This window comes from Rhineura floridana, chromosome 1 (genome assembly GCF_030035675.1).
Source record: "Rhineura floridana isolate rRhiFlo1 chromosome 1, rRhiFlo1.hap2, whole genome shotgun sequence".
Classification (NCBI taxonomy): domain Eukaryota; kingdom Metazoa; phylum Chordata; class Lepidosauria; order Squamata; family Rhineuridae; genus Rhineura; species Rhineura floridana.
In genome coordinates this window covers 189,368,199-189,389,146 of record NC_084480.1, presented here as the reverse complement: position 1 = coordinate 189,389,146, position 20,948 = coordinate 189,368,199, and the positions used below count along the sequence as shown (strand labels likewise).

The following is a 20,948-nucleotide window of genomic DNA, read 5'->3' as shown; positions in this document are numbered from 1 at the left end:
ATCTGTCCCTTAGGTGTGCCATCCTCCCACCTTTACTGGAGAACACCACACCCCAGCTAGCCACCTGTCCCATATGCTTTAAGTTGGATTCCTGCACTGAGCAGGGGGGTTGGACTGGATGGCTGTATAGGCCTCTTCCAACGCTTTATTTGGTATATTAGACTAGACTGAAGCTATCCTATGGTCCCTCAGCGAGTCCTTCTCTCTCAGGAGAACTTATAAACTATCCCCGCCTCGTTAAAGGCATTCCTAATGCGTAAAGCACAGCTTCGACCATGGATTTTTTAAATTACTGATGGTATCTTCCAACACACCATACTCACAACTGTAACCGCCTTCTCACTTTCAGTACATACGCATGCGCTAATCTCTCGAATTTATTACTCCGCTCAAATCGTTCTGCCTCGCCATACCCAGTTTTTCCTAGATTAACCCCTTCCTTCCTCAGTGTTCTCCTCTGAACGCTTGGAGAGCCTTGCTCCAAACTAGCCAATCGCCTGCGTCTTCTAGCCCCATCGAAAGCGCCTATTGGTTAATGGCGACCAAGAAGGCGGGACGGCGTGTCTGTACCCGGATGTACACAAGCCTCAGTTGGCTCGCCTCCTCTCGTTTCTTTATTATGTTAGTCACCTTATCCGATATGGCTGATGAGAAGGAGAAGGTAGAGCTGGTAGCGAGTCACGAGGAGGGAGAACGGCTAGCGGAGAACGAGGAGGGAGATGAGCCGAAGCCTACCGGTGGACGTTGGTGCGTGATGAAGGTCCTGACTTGGAAGACGCCGTTCTGCATCCTGGCCGGCTTCCTCTGCGCCAACCTGGTCTTCTGGTGAGAGAAACAGACACCCATCCCAAGCCTTTGCGCTACTCCTCTGCAACATATAGAGCATCTTTCTTTTTTCCTGATTCTTCGCTGGCGCACTTTCGATCAGCACTTAATTTGAGCCTTGGCTCTTCCCGGCGATCTTTTCCGTTTGAAAAAAAAATGCAAATAAGTTATAAGGAAAAGGTGCCTTTGAGCATGTACAAAGCGAATGTTAGAAGAGCCGAATGTTGCTTCTAATCTAGGAATGTTGCTAGCAGCTCCAGATAAGACGTTTCTTAAGCAAGGCATGAAAAGGATAGACCCCTTCCTCTGTATGTTTCTCCCCAGTGCCTGGGTTGAAGCATACTTAGCTGAGCATGATGCTTCAATTTTGCTATCATTGTGATTAGCTAAGCTGTTAGGTGTACCTGTTCTCCATGAAGTTGTCTAATCTTGTAAAGCTATCTAAGCTAGAGGCTGTCACCTCATCCTGTGATAGAATTCCATGAGTTAATTATGGCATTGTGGGAAGAAATGCTTTTACCTCAGTATTGAATAGCCATAATTTCTTCATGGGGCGAGGTAGCATTTGATGCAGAGGGCATATATCATCCACATTAGATTTGAGTCCTAGAACAAGAAGTTAAGCTCTGCCATCCTTCCTGTTTCAGTGTAACAGCTGCTGAGCACTTCGTCACTGCTGTGATCCTAGGTATTCACTTTGCAAGATCCTCCTTCCCTGTTTGTTTATGTGTAGCTGCAAAATGTTTCTGAAAGGAAACCCATGGAATAAATGAATTAGGGGAGGATACCCACTGAAAGCAAAGAAATACTAATACACATGAAGTGGACTTTGAACCATGCATTGGAGAGAGTGAAGGTGAATCAGCTATGGCTGGATGATATCAGGGAACATCAAAGTCACCTAAAGAATGTTTAAAAGGTAGGTGGAGCTCAAACGGATGTGTAAGGTGAACTAATAGTGAGGAAGTGCCTGCAAGTAGAACTTATAATATTACACAGCGGTTGCCTTGAGGATCAGGGTGACTGCAAAGTAGACAGAAAGTAGAGGAACAGCATCCCTAGTTGCATGATCTGTTCCTCTCTCACTCACCTGTAGCGGATTGGCAATGGACTACCAGTCAACTGGTTTTATGCTTGAAATTGCCACTTTTCAGTAGGCTCTTTGTATCCCATTTTCACAGTGTCCAGACCAGTCTCTTTGTCATCTATTTCTTTTGCTCCTTTTCCATAGTTGTAGGCAGCTTCTCATTTTAACCTTTGGCTCTTAAGTGTTTTTCAAAACAGGGAGCATGTGCTTTTTATTAAGGTGGCATCTGAAACTGGAATAATTTCCCCCCCTAGTATATTGACCTGAAGAGGAAATACTAAGGGTAATTGCTTTTCATTACAGATACATTTGCTCAACAGATTGGAATGTAAAGTTGGGTTGATATGGGAAAAAGTGATGCCCCATATGTATATTCAGATTTTCTGAGATTAAATGGAAAGTACTAACTTGAGTGGCTTGCAGATATGTGGGAACAAAGATTTTTATTTACATAAAAATTTCTATCCCACCCTTCTAGTGATGCACCACTCCAGGCCGCTTACAGCACTTCCCAAGATTTCTGTTCCAGCGGGTGTGTTCTCTCTGTAAAGTAGAATAGTATCCCATCTTTTTACATGAATGTCAAATTCTGACAAAAAAATCTTATCTATCCTTCTCCATATATATGATATATAAGAATGTTTGAAATTTGACATTTTTTAATGTTAAAATTTGACATTTTTAGTACTCCTGTTTTAGACAGCCGCTCCATTATTGTATAAAATATTAGCTGAACTTTTATGATTAGCTTGAAGATCCCTGGTATGTTAATTGAGGCCTGGGTAAGTGTAATTTAGGATTTCTTTAATCTTCTATCCTTTGTGATGAAACTAGACTCTGGATGGCTAGAAAATCAGTATTCTAGGGATTTCCAAGGGCAGGGGTTCCCAAACTGTGGTCCATTTATGTATTTTATTTATTAGATTTATTAGTTGCCCATCTGGCTGGTTGTCCAGCCACTCTGGGCGACGTACAGAATAAAAACATATAATTATATTAGAACATTAAAAATCTCAACACCAATAATAAAACCTAAAACCTGGTCCATGAGCTTTGTTCAGCTAGTCTGTGCCGTGTCTGTGGATCTGTGGTTGAATAAGGGAGATCCATCGCATTAAATATTCATTTTGACTTATAATTGTATTTCTGTTAATTTCTGTATACAAAATAAAAGAAGCAATAAAATACAATTAAAAACTATATAGCATCTGGCATAATGCATTACAATTGCTGCAACAGACAGAAAAATCAAGTGATCCGCCAAGACCCTCAGCAATTTTCAAGTGGTCTGGGGGCGAGGGGAGATTGGGAAACACTGCCTAGGCCAGGGGAACCTGATGGGCCTGTGTAGTGCAACCAGCTTTACAAATAAGTCCACAAAATGTCATACTAGCCAGGTTCTAGATATAAGCCCTACAGTATGGCTTGGGATCTTTCTGGGGTGCCCCTACCGACTGACGTGAGGGGGGTGCCTTATCTAGTGCCTATGCTGTTTGCTTTGGACAGTGCAGAAAGGATCTTTTTATTTTCTCAGGATTTTAATGTCTGATGTTATAGTACCAGTTTTGGTATCTGTTTTTAATGCTGCTTTTATTCAGTTGCTGCTGTTCCTTACAGTCAATCTTATGATGGTGATTTAAAATAGATTTAAAAATGCATCCTTGCACTTATTAAATGGGCAATAAATAAATATGGTAAATGACTAAAATAGAGCAAATAATATATAATTAAAACTTTGCGACACCCTGGCTGTGTTTGGGCAGTTGTATCTCGGATTCGTAAATAAAGTTACACACCGCCTCTTTGCTCCTCTCTGTGGCAAGCTTATGCTCCACCTCGATCACAAGATCTTCTGATGGGGCACTTTTGGTGGTTCCCCATGCCCCTGAGGTTTGGTTTGCCTCCACCAGGGGCTGACTCTTTAATGTGGCTGGCCCTGCCCTGTGGAATTCCTTCTCAGAGAGGTTTGGCAGGAGCCATCTTTCCTTTCTTTCAGACGTCTTATGGAGACTATACTGTTTAGACTTTTATGGTTGTTTTGACTGATTTGATTTTATATGTTGTACTCTGCTTTGATGTATTTTTATGAAACTGTGCATTATAAATAGGATAAATAAATAAATAAACCAAGACTTCTTGTCATTAACCAAAGTTTCCCAGTTAGTCCAAACTGGGAAACTATAGCTGCCAGCTTGAGAACAAGCCAGGCTCTTAAAGCTCAGTTGGTGTAATATCCTGGATTGTTCCAAAACTAGTAACCAGTTTTTACCAGTTCAGATGAAACAAGAAATTGGTTAATTAGAGGCTTCTTGATTTAATAGCAGCTTATGCAAAAGATGGTAAAACCCAGGTCTCTACCAATGTAAAAAAAGGTTTCCTTATGTCTTGCGATGATTTTTTACTTGCCATGTAACTAGGCAAGGGCTATTTACAAGCCTGGTTTCATGTCATGGATGTCAACCTTTTTCCACTAGTCCTTCCATTTCTTTTGGACTGCAATCCTACATAGACTTAACTGGAGAGTAAGGTCCATTGAACTCAATTCAGCTTATTTATCAGTACACATGAACAGTTTTTCAGTAGTCATTTCTTCTGGTCTGTCTATCTTCTGCTGTCATTCATAGTTTTGTCATTTTTTTCACTACATCTCATATAATGCATACCACTAATACCTACACAACCTGAGAAATTTTCTTTTAAACTCATTAGACTGGCGACACCTGGATTTTTAACGTGTCCCAAGTTTTTTTGTAACTTTGGATTGTCTGGCCTTATAGCTGGGTATTAAAAAGCATCTGTACATTTTACCTTAATTTGTGCTTTCTAAGTTGCCTGTCCTGTAACAGCCTTGCAATTTACACACCCACAAAAATGCTTACCAGCATGCTGGTCCAAACTTACTTATGCTATGTATTTGTGTACAAAAACCAAGAGGGGGAGAGCAGCTCAAGCTTTGTAGCTGGGTTGTCAAGAAGCAACTCATTTGCCAAAGGCAAGTAGCTCTTACAAACCAATTTCTGTGATCTTCTAAGAAGAATACTTGCGTTTGTGGGGTAGTGAGAGAAGAGGCATATCAAATGCTGTATGTTGCACTTAGCCTCCTGATTAACAGTGGATGGAGTTTTTTGTGGGTGGAGTGTTAATGTTTTGTGAATTCTGGGACCGGAGAAGTAATGAATGATAGAAAGTCTATGTCTTTGTAGTGGTTTTTAGAATAGTGTGGGTTAGAACAGGGGTAGGGAACTGGGTCAGGCCTCAGCCTTATCACCCTCTTCCTTGCAGGCCAAGTTGGACAGATGGGCGAGGCTACCCACTTGTCAATCACCTGACCGTACAACGAGGTCAGGTGACCCATGTGGATTGAAATAAAATTGTGCAGGCAAACACACAGCATTTTAAAAGCCCCAATGATCAGCTGGTCACTGGGGCTTGCAAAATCAGATGACAATCTGTGCCTGCAAACCCTTTTGGACCAGCCGTATCTTTATCTGCCCCCAAACATTTGTGTGGCTTTGCCAAAACTTCCTCCTGGGCGAAAAGGGAAGGCCTGATGGGCCTAATTAAGCCTACAGTCCAGAGGTTCCCCACAGCTGGCTTAGATTTAAGGACAATAGTAGATCCCTTCTTCCCAGATATGACATTTTTCCAGAGAAATAAAAATGAGGGGTGGTGGGATAGTAGTTCGTTGCAGTTATGAGTGAGCTACAGCATTACATGCTGATGGTTGTAGTTAAGCCCTCAGCCATTTTTAAAAATGAAAAGCATCTTTGGAAGAGGCTTATTTAGAGCATAGGAGCAAAAGTGCAAGAGGGTGCAGAATCTTTTTTTGTTTCTCTGTTCCAAATGCCTCCTTAAGCAGCTTTTCACCATGGTAGGCTCCAAAAGTGTTGTGTTTCTGGAATAAGCTCCCCTCGGCCTTGCTGCTTCCTCGGGGATGGGGCTGCCAGTGGCTGACTCTTACTATTTATGTATATACTATAGTGGGGCATCCCATAGGTCACTGAAATGAGTGTTTAGAGGAGGTTAAAGACGGTAGCTATTACCGAAATAAAGTACTCATGTGACACTATTTGTATCATTCTTGTCTCAAGCAATAAGTTTTAAGAGTACGGACAAAGATATTGTAGCTTAAGATGCTAAATTTAGAACATTATTTATTTTATTTATTTTATTTATATCGCACCCTTCCTCCCAGCAGGAGCCCAGGGCGGCAAAGGATTAGCAAAGGATTTGCATGTACCTTTTAATTCAATAAACATTTCAGAATGTGTTTGTTTAAAATATCCCATGAAGCAATATATGTGGTGTTTTTTTTAAAAATCAGCAAACATATTTAAACTCTGAATCGCAAATTCTTCTGAACACTTGACAAGTTATAGCAAATGGAAAAGGTCATGGCTGCAACTCAGCATAAGTTCCATTCAAGTCAATGGGATTCGAGCAGAGCTTGGAAAAGTTACTTTTTTGAACTACAACTCCCATCAGCCCAATCCAGTGGCCATGCTGGCTGGGGCTGATGGGAGTTGTAGTTCAAAAAAGTAACTTTTCCAAGCTCTGGGGAACCCAATTGTGTGCAGAATGGCAATGTCTTCAGAGTCAAGTTGCACATGATGGTAGTATGGAGAGGATAATAGTCACTGATAGGCCTATCCTTCATGGATTTGCCTAATCTTTAAAAACCATTGAAGCCAGTGGCCATTACCATTTCATGTGCAAGGGAATTCCAATATTGTTTACGTGAAGCGCCTTCTTTTGCCTGTTCTGAACCTAACAACAGACATTTTCTTTGGATGACACTGAACTTCTCTCTCTTTCTCCCTCTGCTTTCTTTATACCATGCATAATTCTATAAACATTGATTATGTTCTCTCACTTATACATTTTTCCGGACACTTAAACTCCAAAAGCTTTAGGCTTTCCTCATAAGGTAGGTGCTCTTGATAACGTTTGTTGCCTCTTTTTTTCACCTGCCTCAGCTTTACGTTATCCTTTTTCAGACAGGGCAACCAAAATTATGCACAAGTGTGGCTGCACCATAGATTTGTATGAGAGCGTTATGATACCAGCAGTTCTGTTTTTTCAATCCCTTTCCTAACAAGCCTGGCATGGAATTTGCTTTTTTCACAGCTGCTGCACACTGACTTGACATTTTCAGTGAACTGCCTACCATGACCTCAAGATCTTTCCCGGTTGGTTACTTGCATATTGCCAGTGCAGATCCCATCAGTATATATGCTGCAGGGTACAGGTTGTGTTCTTCTGAACTAGAGATAGGGGCAGAGGCGATGTGTTTCTTGAAGACTATCCATCCTGACCAGAGAAAGTGCATATTGCCCAGATCATGTACGAAATGCAGTCGAGATGTGCACATTCTCCAAGGCCTGTTGGGGTTTATAATTATTGACAAGGAAATGTGCATAGTTTCCTCTTCATGGATGCTTTGTGTGAATGTGGCCAGTTATGTACATTAACTACTCAAATTATATTTCCCCTAACATATCTGAAGTTAACACTTTTTAAACATTTTACAATATTAAAATGTTAATACATTTTATAAGCCCTGGGCTCCTACTGGGAGGAAGGGTGGGATATAAATCAAATAAATAAATACTTTAAATGCAAGTTATTTAAATATATTGCCTCTATTTGAACCAGTTTTTCAGATGCCCTCCCTGGGGGGAAAATATGTTTGGGCATCTTTTGCAGGGAAGGCAGACACCAAGAATTCAGTAAACCTCTCTGCAAGGCCAGCTCAGATGCCCTGTGCAACAGTATGCGAATTCTGAATATCTTTTCCTGGCACTGGGAACTTGAGCAACAATTAGGCTTCTGTTAGGCGGTGGGATAGACAGGGCTCCAATTGTGTTTCCCTTCCTGAGTTGATCGCAGTGATCTTGGAAATGATGTTGAGGTCCCCAAGGCTTTTGTTCTTGGGGGACTTCAAATAAATATACCCAGGCCACCTTGTCTGGAGTGACTTGGGATTTCATGGGTGCCATGACAACTATGGACCTATCTCAGACTATAGGCACCAAATATGTGGTAAGAGGTACGCTAGATTAAGGGTTGCCATCCTTTTTGAATCAGAGGGCACATTTCATATTTTGAGAGAGTGCAGGGGACACCAGTCACAAAATGGTGGCCATGGAGGTGTAGCATAACACAAAATTAGAAAGTAGTCATGGTGAAGCTTTTCCCGTAATTGTATTTCTATACTAGAAAAGGTTTGACTTGTTAAATTTCTGCCTGCCATGTAGCTGTTAAAGGCACAAGAACCCTGTTTTTCCCCAGTGCCAACCCTAAACCAAAGCTTAGTCTGCCAAACATCAATCGCAGCTCTGACTTTACTCATTGGCTAATAATACTAATAGGCAGGAGCAGCTAGGCTGGCTCATTTCATATAAATCACGTATAAGGGTACCTGCACATTTTGCTCCATAACCTCCTTTCCAGGAGAGCTAGTGGCTTACTTTAAAAAAAGAAAGAACTCGGATTCTGGGCCACCTGCTTGCCAGTGGGCAATAGGTTGGTGATGCCTGCTCTAGATCTTGTGTTCTGTACTGGATTGTGGGAAGGTGATCTGTCGGTGGGGGGACTAATAATCATTCCATTGTCATGGACCAACCAGTGGCTGATCAGATTTGACCTTCATGCTGCTTCTGAGCTCTGTAGGGGTGGAGGACTAGTTTTAATTGTTTGCCCCCAGAGACTAATGGATCTGAATGGTTTTCTGATGTCAGGTCCCATCACCTGGATCATTGACAATGCTGCTGGGAGCTGTGGTCAATCAACATTTGGAGGGCTGCAGGTTTCCCCATCCCTGCTCTATCAGCTGCACTGGTTTCTGCTCATTTCTGAGCTCAGTTTATTTATTTTATTTTATTTAATTTATATACCGCCCTAAGCCAAAAAGGCTCTCTGGGCGGTGTATATAGAGGATAAACAAGAAAATATATGAATAGAACAAATATAAGAAAATCAAAAAGCAAAACAAACAAAGAACAAAAACCAAACAACATCAGAATATACCAGTAATGAAATACTGTTTTAAAATACACTATAAAACAAAAAATTTTAAATAGAATATTTAAAAAAAATTTAAATGCCTGGGAGTATAAAAAGGTTTTAAAGTGCTAGTGTTGACCGTTAACATCCCAACAACCTAGATTGTTTGAAGGGTTTGTGCCCATGTGAACTACTGCTTACAAGTTTCCCAGCAAGTACCTTTTAGACCCGGGGGTCCTTTTCAGTAGTGGCCCCATATCTTTGGGCCTCCCTCACAAGTATAAGCGTGGCTACAACTTTGTCAGTTTTTCTTTAATGGACCATTAAAACTTATTTGTTTCAATCTGGATTTTATTAAAAATGTATTGAGTTGGTTTTTAAATCGCTGGGGTTTTAGTTTTTGTAACTTGATGATTCTGTGATTTTAATTATCTTTTGTAAGCTTCCTTGGGAGGGCTTTCCCTGAAAGCCGGTATGTAAGTACTTAAAATAAATTTAAATAAAATAAATATACAATTTAAATAAAATAAATATATTTAAATAAATGATCCTCTAGTACTCCTTTGTTGTCTAATGGTCCAGTTGCCACTCTGGCTGATTTACTGCTTCTGATATATTTAAAAACAGTTCATGCTCCTTTTTGTTTTTCTTATTTGAGGAATGCTTCCATTTTCACCTGAGATGCAGCTGCTCCACCTGGCTTTCTTCCTTACCCTAGGACTGAAAAGACATGTGGTCCTAGGGGGGAAGGGGGGAAGAGAAACACGGCTAGACAATGGGCAGTGAGATGAGATGGAAGGTGATGAAGACAGATACAACAAGGGATCCCAAATCAATGCTTTTTTATTGGGGGCAGGGGTGGTGGTAGAAGCAACCCTAATGTGATGCAGTTATATTTTATATAAGCTTCTTTGTGGATCCTTCTGGATTGAAAGGCTGGATAGAAACCAAACTGAAGGAAGCCTTCTTACCTTATTATAGCTTTCTTTGCCTCTGACTGTTAACTCCACTGACATCCTCTTGGACTTTATGGTGCCTTTCCTTACGTGTGGCATACATTCTAGCTGAGCATCTATTACTAAAATTATGTCCAAGCATCTTGAAAGAGAATTACTTTTTCTTCTCTCTTTCCCTTGTAACTAATCCCCTCAATTTCGAGACTTATCTTTTGAAATCAAGTGCGACTGTGTTAGGCTTCCTTGGCAACTTTTCATGGAAATATATTTTGAGTTTGATTGCACTGTGATAACTGTTCTCAGCTTATTTCACTACACTTGCATCTTGTATTGGGTCCTGGGCACCACCAGGATGGGTACTGTGACCAGTTTCAAGGCATAATCATGTATTCTAGAAATATTGCTTTCCAATGACTCAAGCATATATCTCATTCAGTTGATACGAGAGTAAATGAAGACACCGATTATTACAAAACTTTCTCTTTTGAATGCGGCCATGATATTCTCGCACCTGAAGACGGTGTTTTGGTCAGGGGAGCAATAAAATGTCCCTAATACTAAATAGTTTTTTGTGACTGACACTTCTACACAGAGTTATCCTGCCTGTTCCTCTTTATAGAGTTCTAGTTTGTTAGACTCGGTGGCCTCTTTGACATCTCCCCCCAACCACTATGCCCTTCTCTGTCTTTCCTATAGGCAAATTTGTATCCAGGGCTGCTGCTGCGCTGATTTCCTTCATTCTACCAGGATTCCGATATGAAGGCCTGGGGGGGGAAGGAAACTGTTTTCCCCTCCTTTCCCCCCAATTTTTCTGTTTTCCCCCCCGGGCCTATTAGATCTATGTTCTCCTTTAGCATCAAGCACTCCAACTTCCCCGCCAGGCCTTGAGGCTTCAGGTATTCTGATATAGGCATCTATATACAGTGTCCCACTTCAGGTGTCTTTGGTGTCCACATTTTACCCGACAGCTTTTTGGCTTTTTAACGCAGCTGTTTGCTTGTTTAGACATCTGAAGGCTTTCCCCCACTGGCTGCTTCTGCAGGCGGGAAAGGCTCAGAGTGCTGCTGGCTCTTCAGTAGCCTTGCCCTATGGCTCTTCTCTCCCCCCAGCCCCATCCAAGGGAAAAAGAAGTCCTAGCCGCTGCATACTATTGTCGGAAGCAGCTCTTTCCTGAAGGGAAGGGTAATTTCTAGTCTCTCTTTTCTCTCTTGCTGGCTAGGAAAGAGAAGCTGCATGAGATATACAAATAGAAACGAAAGCCAGGGATGAGGACCCCTTCCCTTTTGTCACTCAAGGAAGGTAGGTAGGTAGGGGTGTGTGTGAGAGAGAGAGAGTCAGTCAGCTGGGGCTCTCTTCTTCTTGGGTGCCCAGGGAAAGGCAAGCAGGGAGCTGCTATTTAAGCCTCTTTTGCCTTTCTTACCTCCTAGAGGCAGCCAGTGGGAAGAAACTCTACAGTATTCAAGAGACCGAGAAGGGACTTAGAGAACAGTTGGGCAGAAGTTCTCAGGCTGGTAGGGCTGTGTCTTCATTTTAGGCTGGGAGATCAGCACAGCATGTAGCCCAGCTCTCCCATCTCGGAAGAATGTTTATCGAGCCTGCAAATAATATAACCATAATATAAATAATGCTTTTTAATATGCTTTTAAACCTTGTTTTAAAAAAACAATGTTTTTAACCTTTTTTTAAAATGTCTTCAAAGCTTTTAAAAAAATGTTTTTAAAGTTGTTTTGTTTTAATGTATTTTAATGTCTGTCTGTATGATGTTTTGAAGTGTTTTTAGTGCTTTTGTTTGCCGCCCTGGACTCCTGCTGGGAGGAAGATTCGGATATAAATCAAATAAATAAATAAACAAATAAATAACTTGTGCTCTTATGTCGTGAGCATTGTGTATCAAGTCAATACGATTTGTGCTACAAATTTTTTTGCCTGATTCCTAGGCTGCCCTTCAATACATGGCTCTTTGGAGTAGAATGCAAATTAAAGAAAAAAATGCCACTTACCCAAAAAATTAACCAATAAAAGCTTTTTTTTTTTTAACAGGCATCAAAAATAGGCATGGCAGAAAACAGCTGTCACATAAATTCATCAGAACAACCAGATAAAACCATAGCAGCTTATGCCACATGCTAGAATGCTTAGACTTTTTTTAAGCCTTTGCCTTACACTGGAATGACATCTGCATTGTCAACAGGCAAGAGTCCCAGAGCAGAGCGTTTGATATACCATGACTAAGAAAGCCCCCTAGTCGCCATTCACCTAAACTCGTATGGTTTGAGGGGGACCTAAAGGAGGACTTTGGATGAAGAACAGGAGGGGGGTTAGGATTCTTCAGGTATCGTACACAAGCCTGAAGTGATGTCTTCTTGTATATGCCAAGTCTACATTTTGCCATTACAGTAGTGCTAGTAATGTGGTATGACTACCTGTACTTTATGGTTACCTACCTGAGGGGGGGGTTGGGGGGGAGGAAAGAGCAAGGTATAAATCTAAATGAGAAAAACCACAGAAGGAGGAGAGGAAATGAGAGCCAGCGAGGGCTGCTCAAGAATGTGTGGTGCTTTTATGTGAAGTCATAAAGATAGAAACTTTAAAAGTCTAATTCGTGTTTGAAAGACAAGATGCCTTTTATACATGGGTGTAGGCTGGGGTGTTCTTGTGACATATCTCAGTTGGTGCCAGCTAGTATTGCATTGACCAATCCCCCTTCTCCTCCCACTCACCAGAATAATAATATTCAGTACTAGTCCATCCTTTTCCTAAGTATTTTGCATTATCTCAGGTATCCTTACAACAGCCATGTATAGTAGGCCATTATTTACATATTACAGATTGGGGAGGGGATCAAGGCTAAAAGGATGTGGCTTACCTGTGAGTTCATGGCAAAAGTGTGAGACAGGTGCTTCCTTGGGGCTCCACAAAAGGTAGAGACTCCTGGCTGGTGAGTCATAACAAAACTAGTGTAGTACAGTGGTTAAGAGTTCTGTCGAGACTTGCCAGCCTTGAGCCTCTACCTTCATCACACTTTTGCCACGAACTCAGACTGGGGAGGAAGTTGAGGCTGAAAAGATGTGGCTTTTTCCAGGCCACCCAGTCTGTAATATGGTGATAATGATGGCCTAGTGTACATCTAACTCCTTAATTTCAGATCAACCCTGATAGGCCTTTCTGCAACTTCAGAGGCATCCTTCCCCAAACTGGTGCCCTCCATATGTTTGAACCCCAGCTCCCATCCTCATCACACAGCATGCCAATGGTCAGGGATTATGGGAGTTGGCGTCCAGAACATTAGAGGGTGCCAGCTCGGGAAAGGCTGCTATAACCATAAGTTGCCCAACTTGATCTAGTGCTTTCATGCGATGAGGGAAGTTTTATATATCTGCACAGTAACAGGATTGTTCTATTCTCCCCCTAGGTTCCTTGCATTGACTCCTTGGAGACTGTTAAATCTTGTTTCACTGGTACTCCTTGGTGTTGTAATGATGCAGATCATGCAGGATTTGGTCTTATCTAGAGAAAGAGGTAAGGTACTACCATACTTCATTATCTGCCTAATGTGCAAATATATCGGAAACGTATCAATATCCCTTTAAACTCCTAACTGCGGTACTAGAAACTACGGGAAACCTCCTTGGGCATTATGTTAAGTAGAAAAGTGGGTTGGTAATATTATTCACTTGCTAAGGAAAGACTTTCTGAATGTTGTCTCTTATTATGTAGGTTAATTTATTCTGAAAGTTTTCAGATGTGATAGTCTCCCATAATATATAGACGAAGACTACATTCCAGAGTAGTGGTATAGGCTTGCTTGAGGGGTCAAAAGTGGACACTAGGATAGGATTTCTTTCCCTAGGCCTAGACCATCAGGCTCCAATATTGCGTATTTATAACTTAGTTATCACAAGAGGATATCATATACAGGTACTATAAACATTGGATCACATAGTGGAAAATGTCTTGTATTGATTATTCATCCGTATCTTGTTTTCAGGGGCACAGTTATGGAGAAGCCTCACTGACCGGTAAGCGTTCATGTCTGATGCATGACAAGTTCCTTATTTTGCTGATGACTACTCAGTATTGGAACTTCATCATGATATGAGGACATTAAGCACTTTTCCTCTGGATCTTACTTGCTGTCTAGATTATTGGTCTTTTTTTTAAAAAAAATACATTCTCCGTCCTACATTGACTAATTTGCCAAGGAACTCAAGTTCTTCTTGTCATGCCGATCCCAGAGCTTTGCAGACTCTAGTCATCTTGGTCCACTTGAACTAAAAGTATGACCTAGAACCAGGCCTGTAGCGGGGGGGGCAAATGGGAACACTGTCCCCCAGAGCTGTGCTTCGCACCCCGCTGGATGTTTTTTGGGGAAATTGTCATCTTTTTAATTTGTGACATGTTCATTTTTTCAATGTTCATTTGTTAATATTCACCATTTGGTGTAGTCTTACAACATTTGAAATGTTCAGTGTTTTGATAGCCAGTGCTCAGTTTGATTTTAATTTTTTAAGTTATTTATTGTTACTTATTATTAGATTTATATCCTGCTCTTTCTCCCAGTAGGACCCAGCTGCTACTGGAAAATTCAGCTGCTTTTATATCTGAAAATCTGATCTTAGTACTCCAGTAGCATAAATAATATCTGTCACATAGCTCCCTTTATTTAATATCTCTGAACCAATATTAACAAGATTATTGTGTTGTTTTACTGATTTCATTGTAATTCCACCCTAGCTCACTGGATATTTGAGCCTAGGTCTCTCCGCAGGCCTTGTTCGATGTTCTGACCACTGTACCACAGTGGCTCTTGAATGAGTTGAGTGAGTTTGTGCTCATTCAATCGTACCATCTAAAACAGCAAAAATGCATTGCGACTCTAAGTTTTGCTTGAATTGCGTACGCATGTATGCCATAGTTGCTGTCCTTCTTGTAGTTTGGTACTCTGTAGCTCGGGCTGGGAAGGGGGATGGGAGGGAGGATGAAGAAAAAAATGGGAGAGTTTATTTACATCTTAAAATCAATATTGTCCATGCCACAGTTGTACAATGTTGCTTCCTAATACTTTTCATATACTGGACACTCTTCAGTTGATTGTTTTATCTTTTATTCTTTTATACAATACATATTTTCCATAGGAGGTGGGCCATCACTGCGAGTAATAGTTCCACCTATCGTGCGAAGGCAAGAATGTTTTTGAAGTCAAGACTAGGGGCGTCAGGCCCCTCCCACTCTCCAGTTCATTCTTGCCTTCGTACGAACAAGTTCTCAGATAGCGTAGCTTAGCTAAGTTTCTTGTGTCTACTTGTGTGTCTGTCTGACAGTGTGTGGAGGTTGTTATCTGTAATTCCACTTCTCCCTCCCCTCTGTCTTGTCTTTAATTCGTTGTGTCTCCTGGAGAATTGTTGGAGGGGATCTTCCCTTACCCGGTCCGTTTTCCCCAGTTTTTTGAGCCTTTCAGCTCAGCAGAGACCGCGGCTGCGGTTCTCTAGCCTTTCAGGCGGGAGCTTGCAGCTGCAGCTCCCGATTTGGCCCGCTGTTTCCCTCGCTTAGGAGCCGGCTCTCGCAGCCTCCTTTTTTCCCCCTCCAGGAGCTTGTGGCTGCGGCAGCTTCGTCGCTCGGTGCCGTTTTTTGCCTCCGTCTCCCGACCCTTCAATTTTCCCAGTTTTTTGAGCCTTTCAGCTCAGCAGAGACCGCGGCTGTGGTTCTCTACGTTTGTCTCTCCCGTAGCGTTTTTTCCTGTCTCAAGCCGCGCTCTGTGGAGCTCTTGGAGAGACCGCGGCTGCGGTTCTCTCCCAGGCGGGAGCTTGCGGCTGCGGCTCCCTGCCTCTTTTCCAGCCTCCTAATTTCAGCCTGCCGGGGTCCTACCTCTCCGGAGCCTGTTGATTCGGCTCTCTCAGGCTTCTCTCGGCAGTCTCTTCCTTGGGGTTTTTTAGAGCCGCGAGTGTGGCTATCGGCCCCGTGGCTCCTCCTGTGAGACTGTGCTGGGCAGCCCTTCCCCCAGTTCGTTTCCAGATGGCCGCCATTGCTTCTTCTCCCTCCGCCATTTTTGGATCATTTTTTCCCGCTCTTTTTTCCGGGCGCCATTTTTGTTTGGATTCAAATTTCCCGCCTTTTTTGTTACCACTTTATTTACCAACAGATACCTTCCCTGCAAGCTATCTGTATGTGAGTTGTATGTGGGCTGTAGACAGACTTACAAAGGGCTTACTTATACACAAATTTACTGTGATTGTACCTCAAGTCTGGAGCTTTAATTCAGTGGCTGACTCACACAACTTTACTGTGACTGTATTATCAGGGCTGGAGCTTTAATTTCAGTGGCTGCCTTATATTAAATCCGAATTATATTCTGTACATCCTGCCCCCTCTGTGGCCGTGTACCACGCCTAAATCCAGCCTACAGCACTAATCGGAACTATATTTTGTACATCCTGCCCCCTCTGTGGCCGTGTACCAAGCCTAAAATACAGCCTATATTATACAGCCTATATTATTCTAACGCTGATACCACAGTGCATCCTGCCCCCTCTGTGGCCATGCACTTAGCCATCTGCCAGTGTATCCTACCCCCTCTGTGGTCGTACACTGTGCCAGTTCAGGTCTTTACGTCCTGCCCCCTCTGTGGCCGTGTACTGCACCCAAGTTAATATAAGATGGCAGAACAGCCAGGCATGTCGCAATCAGCCAATATGATGCCAGATCAGCCAGGCATGTCACAAACAGCCCAGCCGCAACACTCTAAGGCGACTAAGCCTAAGCATGTTAAAGCAATGGCTAAGACAAAACATCTTTCAAGCCATAGCAAACCAAAGCGGCCACGCTATGCCTCTGTGCCAACCCCCACCACTACCACAGCAACTCAGGCACACATAAGCAATATACTTCATTCCCCTGCTGCTTCCTCTGACGAGGAAGATTTTGCTGGCTTCCCCACTCAGCCTTCGCCTAACCAGCCTCCCTCCGTTTTACCGTCCCAAACATCTGCTCCAATAGCCACTCAGGCACAAACATCTGCCACAACTGGGCTGCTGCCATCCCCTGATTTCCTCTCCCAACTTCAAGCCATGCTGGCTTTTTTCACCCAAATGCAGTCACCACCACAAGTTCCTGCCATACCCCAACTCAACATGGACCAACGTGCATGTCATGAAGCTCATCCTTCCTGTTCACCTAACCCCTTTGATGTAGCCAGAGGCAGATGTATTGACGAAGCCTCGTATGCGGAGGAGTCAACCTTCACTGACCATGTTGAAGGAGATGACTGGAGCGACTATTCAGATCATGAGGAGGATACATCGTATCGCTTGTTTAATGCTTCAGACTATCAGCCCCTGGCACGCAGGATAGTTAATACCCTTGGTCTCCAGACTGCGCTTTCAACTTCCTCCACCCCAGCTATCAAAGGGGCCAAGGTTCTCAAATCCCCTGCACCTACTGAACATTACATCCCGGTGCCAGACCCGATTGCCAAATTGGCCTCTGAAGAATGGGCTCACCCATTCCATTCTCGCCGCTTCAAGAACCTGGCTGACAGGTTTTACGCCCTAGCTCCGGACTTTGCCACCAAGTTAGACGTCCCTGGCATAGATGAACCAGTCACTCACCTCGTTTCACGTTCTCTCTTGCCCAGGGAAGGGGAATCCCAACTAAAGGACACTACTGAGCGACGAATAGACTTCTCCCTCAGCAAAAATCACGAGGCCACTGCCCTCTCCATGCGTGCCTCCGCTTCGGCCTCCATTTTCTCCAGAGCAGCTATGATGTGGCTGGATGATCTGCTAGAGGATACTAACCCTGATCCTGTCGCCCTCAGAAGGTCACTGATAAAGTTGCGTAAGACAGCAGCTTTTGTGGCCGATGCCACCTTGGATGCCACTCAATTGGGGGCACGAGCCATGACGGCTCAGATAGTCGTGCGACGGACCCTTTGGCTTCGCCACTGGCAGGCTGATTCAGCGGCCAGAATGAATCTGTCCAGGGCTCCTTACTCCGGATCTTTACTTTTCGGCGAGGAAGCTCTAAAGGCAGTGCTGGTTGATCCCAAAGACGCCCACAAACCGGTTCTGGCCACTGTCAAGAACACCGACCACAGGCCTTTCAGGCAATTTCCTTCCTTCCGTACTAACCAGCCCTTTCGGGGAACGCGGCCAGGAGGACGAGACCGCGACTTCAGATCCTATGACCCCACTTCATTCAGGGGCTCCTGGAACCGACGCTTCCAGGGCAGAGGTCAGTACCAAGGGCGCAGGGGCAACTCATCGTCCTCATATAGGGGAGGTCCTCGCCAACGCAAGCAGTATTAACACACTTCCCATAGGTGGCAGATTACTTCATTTTGGAGACCGTTGGCTGCGCCTCACTACGGTCTCCTGGATCAGGGAGCTTTTCAGTTATGGCTATGCCATAGAGTTTTGGGCAACCCCATCAGACAGATTCCATCCGTCCCCCTGCCCAAGGGCACCAGCCAGGCACAAAATCATGCAGACAGCTATACACCACCTCTTGGACATAGCGGCAATAGAGCCAGTCCCCACAACTGAGAGGTCGGAAGGGGTGTACTCCCTCCTATTTGCTGTGCCAAAACGAGATCTATCATGGGGGGCGGTATTGGACCTCAAGTTTGTCAACCGTTTTGTAACATATTGCAGGTTCAAAATGGAATCACTCCACTCCATTACGGAGAGTCTGCATGAAGGAGACTTCCTGGCTTCTATCGACCTTAAGGAAGCGTATCTCCATGTGCCCATTTGCATAGCCCACAGAAAGTTTCTTCGGTTTGCTTTTGGCCACCAGCACTTTCAATATAGAGCGATGCCATTTGGCCTCTCCTCTGCTCCAAGAGTGTTTACCAAAGTGCTACTCATCCTAGTGGCTTATCTCCGGACCCAAGGGGTTCATCTCTACCCATACCTGGATGATCTGCTAATACGGGCCAAGTCTGAGGAGCTGGCTCATCATCATTTAACGATCACCCTCAATGTTTTGCAGGCCTACGGCTGGCTTATCAACTTCGACAAAAGCCATCTCCAACCAACCCAACGCCTACTACATCTAGGGGCAATGTTGGACACCCTGCAGGCAATGGTATTCTTGGCTCCAGATCGCATCACTGCCATCACAAGCATCGCAAGGTCCCTGATGCAACAAACATCCTCAGACGTCATGCTTCTCGCCAGAGCGCTCGGAATGTTCATCTCTACAATCCACATTGTGCCATGGGCTCGAGCTCACACTCGGCACCTTCAATGGATTCTGTTGCCCTTTCAAAAGGACATTGCCAGCTCCAACCATCGCAAAGTTCATTTGAGCCCCGCACTGCGTCTCTCCTTCCGCTGGTGGACCAAGGTTCAACACCTCTCCAAGGGCACGTCGTTCAGGGAACCCCGCAGAACCGTGGTAACCACAGATGCCAGCCTCATCGGTTGGGGAGCCCACTGCAACTCCCAGTACGTTCAGGGGGTTTGGTCCACCACAGAGCAAACTCAAAGCATCAACTGGCTGGAGCTAAAGGCTGTCCACTTAGCTCTACGTCATTTTCAGTCTCTGTTCCCTTTGGACCATGTGCTCATTCGAACAGACAACACGTGTGTCAAATCACATTTGAACAGACAGGGGGGCACCAGGTCTCGTCCTCTGCAGGACTTAGCATCCCTCATCTTTGTCTGGGCAGAACAACATCTACAATCCCTGAAAGCAGAATATCTCAGAGGGATTTGGAATGTGACAGCAGACTGGCTCAGCAGACAACAGGTCTTTCCGGGAGAATGGAAACTTCATCCAGTCATTTTCCATCGTCTCCAGTGTCGGTTCGGGGCCCTCTCAGTCAACCTGTTTGCTTCCAGTCACAATTGCCAGCTTCCTAGGTACTTTGCCCGATACCTGGACTCAACAGCGGAAGCAGTGGATGCTCTGACAACACCGTGGCCAGATGGTCTCTTGTACGCCTTTCCCCCCATACCATTGTTAGCCAAAACCTTGAGGAAGGCGCGAACCGAGAGGGCACAGCTGGTTCTGATAGCACCATTTTGGCCACGCCGACCGTGGTTCTCAGATCTTCTGGCAATGTCAATGATGGATCCTTGGACACTTCCAGTCAGGCCAGACCTTCTATCCCAGGGTCCAGTATGGCACCAGGACCCTACTTGGCTCAATCTAACAGCGTGGCGTTTGAACGGGGACATTTGAGGTCAGCTGGACTGTCTGATGCTGTGATTGATATTATTTTGGCCTCGAGAAGACCATCTACCACTCGTATTTATCAACATACCTGGGTGGCTTTCTCCAAGTGGTGCCAGTCCCACCACTATGATCCATCCCAGGCCACTGTGCATCAGGTGCTGCAATATCTCCATAGCGGCTTTATGATGGGACTTCGACCCAACACTCTACGTCGACATGCATCCACTCTGTCGTCCATTCTCTCAGTGTCCTCTCCTGGAGCTCATATTTCCTCACATCCGTTCATCAAACGTTTTTTGAGGGGAGTCGCCCTACGCTCTCCGGCTGTTGTCCATCGGTTCCCCTCATGGAGATTGCCGAAAGTTCTGCAGGCTTTGCAACGCCCTCCGTTTGAACCCATCAGGACTGTGCCCCTACGTATGCTGTCCTTCAAGGTCTTGTTCCTGATCGCAATCACATCTGCCAGACGCGTTTCGGAGTTGGGCGCATTGTCTTCTGCTCGACACCTCTGCGTCTTCCATAAGGACTCTGTTGTGCTGAAGACTGATCCTTCCTTCCGTCCCAAGGTCGATTCAGTTTTTCATTGCAACCAGGACATTGTTTTGCCTTCCTTTTGCCCGAATCCTACCCATCCTCTCGAGAAGGCTTGGCATTCGTTAGATGTCCGGAGGGCTCTCAAGACCTACCTGTCTAGGACCCAAGAGATTCGACGAACGGAGTCTGTGTTTGTATCCTTTCATCCAAGATCTATGGGGCATAAAGTATCCAATCCTACTTTATCCCGTTGGTTAAGGGCATGTATTACTTTAGCATATGAGTCTTTGAAGCTGTCAGTTCCAGCTAGTATAACGGCTCATTCTACCAGGTCAGCTGCCACTTCGGCTGCTTTTGCCACT

At 44.2% G+C, this 20,948-nt stretch overlaps 1 protein-coding gene and 1 long non-coding RNA gene across 7 annotated transcripts in view; one reads left to right on the top strand and one right to left on the bottom strand.

Annotated features, from left to right (window-relative positions):
• Positions 1-534: 534 nt before the first annotated feature.
• Positions 535-20,948, top strand: part of RETREG1 (reticulophagy regulator 1) — a 53,919-nt gene continuing 33,505 nt past the window's right edge. Inside the window, exons 1-3 of one of the 4 annotated variants that reach the window (XM_061589709.1) lie at positions 535-825; positions 13,286-13,392; positions 13,862-13,892. In XM_061589709.1, coding sequence (XP_061445693.1) covers positions 536-825; positions 13,286-13,392; positions 13,862-13,892 — 428 coding nt within the window. In that variant the 5' untranslated portion in view covers position 535. Of the gene's footprint in view, positions 826-1,507; positions 1,745-13,285; positions 13,393-13,861; positions 13,893-20,948 lie in introns of those variants that run through there. The other 3 variants (XM_061589719.1, XM_061589736.1, XM_061589728.1) reach the window with 3 other exon arrangements.
• Positions 11,669-20,948, bottom strand: part of LOC133366532 (uncharacterized) — a 31,843-nt gene continuing 22,563 nt past the window's right edge. For all 3 annotated transcript variants that reach the window (XR_009758439.1, XR_009758434.1, XR_009758433.1), the window contains one exon: positions 11,669-14,827. This is a non-coding gene — a long non-coding RNA (uncharacterized LOC133366532). The remainder of the gene's footprint in view (positions 14,828-20,948) is intronic.